Below are 5637 nucleotides of genomic sequence, written 5' to 3'. Positions count from 1 at the left end.
ATGGAATCTCTATCCATATTATAGAGTGTGGTGTCTACCTTCTTCAAATTGTACGGGATCTCTCTTCCTATGATAAAGCAAGGTGTCTATCTATTTCAAACAGATTTCACTTCATCCAATACCAACGTGGGTTTAATTACTTGGAGAGTATCACATTTGGGATTATGTGTTCCAATGGATGGCTACGACATAGTAAAGGTGTGTCAATTTGGTTTCTTCACAATGCAAATTGAGAGTCATATTTGGGACTGTGTTCCAGATGGATGGCTACGCCATAGTAAGTGTGTCGAATTGATTTTTTTACAATGCAAATTGAAACATCTTGGACTGTAAATTACTAAGTTGTTATCTTGAAAATAATACCTTTTTTTGCAACTAGTAATGTTCCTTACCATATGACAATCTCTCAACTGCATTTATATTAATTTAGTTACTTTCTCGCTATTCCAGACAAGAACAAACTACAACACATTCTCCAGGTACTTTTCAAACTATCTCCATAGGAAAATAGACCTAATCGTAAAAATGAAATCCAATTAATAATCTGCCTACAAGAGGTAACCCCACAAAAATCGATAGAAAATGTCACAAATGGCATTAGAATGTTGGGGCCAAAACATGGAGCACTACAAGGAGGACAACGTGTGAGAATATACAATGGCCTCTTGGCAAGACAAAGAGACATGTGAACATCTCAGCCACATATCCACACCACATTAAGGGACAATAAGGGCCCCGTAATAGTTCGCTTGCTGGATCTGCCAACCAAGTTTGCAGACTGCCACTTCGATCTACATGGGCTACTGCATTGGACTGCACAAAAACATGCCCTAAGAGCACTTCCCCACGTAGCTCCAGATGCTGGGGGTCTGCTGAGACAGCAGAGGTTCTACGATCAATTTCGCATCCCCGCGTAGAGAAGAAAGCTACATTCACATATTATCTACATCCTCCAATGGCTTCAAAGCCTGCACTGTCCCCCTTTCCCCTTTCCACCAATGGGAGAGGATATTTCCTCCTAGCAGTCCAATGCTGGGCTAGAATTTGAGTTTTCAAGCTCTCTGGGCTGGCATTCAACTGCCAGGGAGCCCTGCTGAGCCAGCTCTCCAACTCCATGGGGCTGCAAATATATCCTGCCAGTAGAGCTCTCCTACAGCCACTGGCTCACGCGGGTAAGCCCTCTAAGGACATCAGAGAGTAAGAAGTGTTACATGGACAGGAGATGAGGCACGTCCCGTTTGTCAGGGTCTAAGAAATGATGTTTGTTGTCCAAATGTGTCATTGCATGATTTACCAAGAGATTGATTTCGTTCTTCTGCCGCAGCGTGTGATCTGCAATTGCAGTCTCTACTTGTGGGCGGAATCGTGCAAGCACACTTGAAATTCCTGTGGGTGGCATGATTATTGATTGCACGAGTCTCTTGTTGATCAAGTCTCTCTCCGCAGTAAAGCGGTAAGGAGCGTCTTCAGCATTATCCAACGGAGTCCACACATCACACACCGTCTTGGTGAATGTGTCGCAGATTGCGCGATTTCGAAATCTCAAGTGCTCAGCCTTGTCACTAACCACAGTCTCTGGGACAGTTTCGAGATGGTATGCCAGATAACCAATCTTAGCTTCCCTCATTGCCAGTCTATCCTGAATTGCAAAACCACCAGCTTCTTGCCTGACAATAATTTCATGGTCTTGCTCCAATTGTGTGCTGGAGCTAGGACCCTTCATTTCAAATCCAAGAAATGTCATTGCATCTCCTTTGATGCATGTCCCTTCGTTGGTAGATGATAAGATCGCTCTTCTCCCTGCCCTTGCCAATTCTCCTCTACTACTTTGACTGGATATTCCCTTCACCCTGGCAGCATTCACATTCCTGCACTCCATTGACACCTTAATATTGTCATGATACCAGCCAAACGAGTTCCTATCATTTGGCTTCGGTGCTGCATCTCCCAAATCACACGTTACTTCCACTAGTATTTCTATGGATCTGTCACGATCGTCTGATTCCCCCCATTGTACTCTCTTGAAATGAAATACAAGAACAGGTTGGATAGATGCCGTCGGGAGGTCCAATTCATTTTCTGCCTGCCCCTCGTTGTCATAGAATTCACCTCCGGGACCAGGGTTCACTGTAATCTTTGAATATTTGAGCAAACCTTTTTTGGGACCACTATTGTGATTCTTAATAATACAGCCCTCGTCATCCTCATCTCCATCATCCTCTCCTCTTGGTCTCTTTAATGTATAGATCTGCATCCGCTTTCCAGTGTTGCGTGACCCTTGGCCTTGCTGCTTGCCACAATCATCTGAGATCACAAGGTTGTTGCTCCTAGGCTCACATTGTTGCTTTGAACAATCGCCCTTGTGCTCAATCGAATTCTGCTCAGAGAAAATCCTCACCACCTCCCTCATGCAAGGATATGAGTTATTATTATAACTGGAATGTGTTACAACTTCATGCTGCGATTCATTCAAGCCAACACCAAACAACTCAGCTGTTTCTTTTGCCGTTATTACCTTTTGAGGCAGAGGAAGTTGCGTGGGTTGCATTGCAGCCTCGTATAGAATAGGAATGTAATTGCATTCATAGCCAAAGATTCCTTCCCATGCTGCGTCCCAGTTGTGCTTTTGTAAGAACTCAATCATAACGTCATCCTGAAGGACAACACACTTTCCAAATGGTGCGCCCAGTCCAACTATGCTGCACATAGTTTCTGGGCTTGTGAAAATAAACTCGAGGTCACCCTCTGAATTTGGACGACCTAAAATCATCGTCTTCCCTTCGAAGACAGAGAACAAGGAATTTTCCAATCCGGAACCCAGAGAAAGAAGTGACAAGCGCTCGTGCATTACAGGCATGTTCTTGAACAGACGTTTCATACAAGAGAGGAACATCAAAATGTCTGATTCGTTTGACATGGCCAACTGCTGAGCAGCGACAAGTTGAGATGCCTGTTTCCCGGACCCTAAAGAGAGGACAAAACTTGCAAACCTTCCTGCTCGGGATGACGAGCGTTGCAATGCTCCTGCAGCTGCCACGAATTCAGGCCCAGAATCATCCCGTCTTGGCATGCTAGTACATTCATCCAAATTGAGCTCACGTAGGGCTTTAAGCTGTCCAGACTGACTATTCAACTTTGCCAAATTGTGGAGCGATCTTTTCCAAAGCAGCGATAAGATGTCCAAAGACGTCAGCTGACTGACTGGCATGTCGCCGGCATTCGATGTCTTGCATCCTTCCAAACGGAGGGTCGTTAACTTCTTTAAATTCCACTCGGTATCCGGTAAAATGGTGAGCTGAGCGCAATCCTTGAGACAAAGTGTCGTCAGTTCACCAAGCTCTGACAACGCCGAGGTTGTCAATTCCACAAAACGGGGTGCATCTATCACATGCAGCTCTCGTAGTCGTTTCAGTTTTCCCAGTGTGCCAGGAAGCCTCTGCATCAAAGGGCAGCTATGCAGATGCAGGACCTCCAAGTTGCCAAGCTCCTCAAATGATGTGCTCGGGAACTCCACCAGGCCGGAACAGTTGTGGAGATACAGTTCCCGAAGCCCAGCCGGAAACTGCAAGATCAAAAGACGATTAAACCACTAGTATGAGCTGAGAACCGGGACGTTTCATTATGGCTTTTCAAATCCTTGTATCATCGAAAAAAGGAGCACTTACTTGACCGCAACTAAAATCCCAGTGCAGATTTCTGAGGGAGAGAAAAGAGAGTTGTGTACATTTCTCTGTGCGAATCTCCCAAGTGCTACCATTACAGTGGAGATCTAAGAATCTCAAACTCCTTGTCAAGGGTGGACACCGATCGCCCTTAACCTTGATACGTAAAATTCGAAGGCTCTGCATTTCTCTTAGAACATCTTCGTCCCAATCCAGCCTGGAATCCAAGCACCAAGCGCCTCTAATCAACGCACCATCGTGCCAGACACCCTCAATCTTGTGCAGCTCCTGCTTAAGACCAATAAAATCGGAGTCAAAGAATGGGAAGAGAACGTTTCATTCCTCAAATTTGTGAGTGAAAGCCTCCAAAAACGGCACGTTGATACTCACAGCGCAAGGGGCACACTCTTCGATGTTCACCCCACAATTTGCTATGATACGATTTCCTTCGGATCTTGCCAGGTCTTTCCCCAGTTCAAAAATAAGGTCATGCATTTCAACACGTTTCCCTGATAGAGTCCGTGAAGTATCCCGACAGATCGGGTCATCGAAGATGCTGAACCTATCCACATGAGCTGGTCTCAGAAATGAGCGGCTCTTGAGCTCCTCAAGTTCATCGTCACCAACAATGCACCTTACGGTGTCCCAATCCCATCCGTAGAAAAAGCTTGTGATATCTATAAATGCCTTCTGTGCTTCAGAGCTTAGTTCGCTGTAGCTGAATCGCAAGATGTCTTTTACACCTTTTGGTACCTTTTGGACGATGTCTTTCCAACGGCTTCTTTTCTCTTCGTCACAGAAAACTTTGCCCAAAACTTCCAATGCTAGGGGAGAACCACCGCATCTCTGGACCACTATATCGACCAGCATTTGATCTTTCCCCTTCTCAAGATTAGCATGCTTCCTAAATAGTTCCATCGCATCCTTTCTACGAAGCATCATTAAAGCATAAGCAGCATCTCCCGTTCCTGACAACATCTTTCGGAACTCTGATCAAAACAGAATAAGCTTGTGCTGTTCGGAAGTTGAAGACTCCACGAAAACGTAAAACAGCTAGAAACCGTTTTATTGGCAAAGATTTATGTAAATCGCACACTAAGATTGCCTATGTGATGTATCCACTAGTTGAAAACCACTCCTGCGATCATGAGGTCTACCTGAGAAACCTTGAAGCAATCAGTGGCCGACGGTCAAAATTAACTTCAAATGAGACTTAAGAAAACGATCTACGCCGTTACGGATGCAGTGGATTGCACTAGCATAACTCAAAACTACGATCCGGATTATTGAAACACAAACGCTTACTGCACAAGCATACGCGAGCCTGACTTTTACTCAAACGACGATCGGATACATACCGATTTCTGATATGAATCGGGGCAAGAAACGTTTCGTGTAGGAAAGCTGAGAACTTATGAAAAGCCTGTGGTTTGGTGAGAGATGAATGAGGAATGATAAATAGATAAGCCGCCTTGTGATATTGATCAGTCAACGAAGAGACTGGGAAGAAGCTCTTCCGAAATGATGCCTCCAATGCTCCACCAGCGGCGGCCAGCTTTGTGGCTCCTTGTAGCAGAGAGAAACATGTCGCTCACCTAACTGGACGCTGTTGAGAGAGGAGGTGGCGCTGGTGGAGCAGAGGGCCAAACCAAAGCCGTACTGAGCGAGGTCGTCACCATTGAAGGGGAAGACAGGAGCGGCGGAATCCGCAACAAGACAGGAAGAGGCCAAAACAGGGGGAGAGCAGTCAGCGTTCAAGCTACCACGAAGATTAACAGAAAGGAGGAGCAAAAGATCGGGCGCAAAATCAAGGAGGAAGAGGGGAGGGACGCCATAGCTGGGCTCGGCGAGCTTCGGAGCTTGTCGCTACAGGCATCCACATTTTCAACGGAGCTCTAGAAACATGTAGACTCGGTAGATTTTTCAAGTCCATGGATATTTTTCAAGGAGCTGTGGACATCCATCCAGATTTTTT

At 45.6% G+C, this 5637-nt stretch overlaps 1 protein-coding gene across 2 annotated transcripts; it reads right to left on the bottom strand.

Annotated features, from left to right (window-relative positions):
- Window positions 1–598: 598 nt before the first annotated feature.
- On the bottom strand, window positions 599–5422 carry LOC147884549 (uncharacterized). 2 transcript variants are annotated; one of them, XM_087397890.1, is made up of 4 exons: window positions 5021–5422; window positions 4053–4819; window positions 3666–3950; window positions 599–3562 (listed from the first exon to the last, which is right to left on the bottom strand). In XM_087397890.1, the coding sequence occupies exons 2-4, from the start codon at window positions 4638–4640 to the stop codon at window positions 1208–1210; spliced, it is 3228 nt and encodes a 1075-aa protein (XP_087254016.1). In that variant the 5' UTR covers window positions 4641–4819; window positions 5021–5422; the 3' UTR covers window positions 599–1207. The 2 variants fall into 2 exon arrangements, with proteins under 2 accessions (XP_087254016.1, XP_087254017.1); XM_087397891.1 differs by having other exon boundaries at window positions 4053–4815.
- Between the last annotated feature and the right edge of the window lie 215 nt (window positions 5423–5637).

The sequence above is a fragment of the Dipteris shenzhenensis genome, chromosome 26 (assembly GCF_047967505.1).
Source record: "Dipteris shenzhenensis isolate YYH24624 ecotype China chromosome 26, Dip_SZ_1.0, whole genome shotgun sequence".
In the NCBI taxonomy this organism is placed as follows: Eukaryota; Viridiplantae; Streptophyta; class Polypodiopsida; order Gleicheniales; family Dipteridaceae; genus Dipteris; species Dipteris shenzhenensis.
This window is presented reverse-complemented; position numbering and strand designations above follow the sequence as displayed.

Excerpts from the sequence above, each read along its gene's own strand:
- LOC147884549 (XM_087397890.1), bottom strand. The coding sequence starts at position 4,640 with ATGTTGTCAGGAACGGGAGATGCTGCTTATGCTTTAATGATGCTTCGT. Across the intron at positions 3,951-4,052 it reads AAGAGTGTGCCCCTTGCGCT|GAGCTGCACAAGATTGAGGG; the intron begins GTGAGTATCAAC and ends GGTCTTAAGCAG. Across the intron at positions 3,563-3,665 it reads GGGATTTTAGTTGCGGTCAA|TTTCCGGCTGGGCTTCGGGA; the intron begins GTAAGTGCTCCT and ends TTGATCTTGCAG.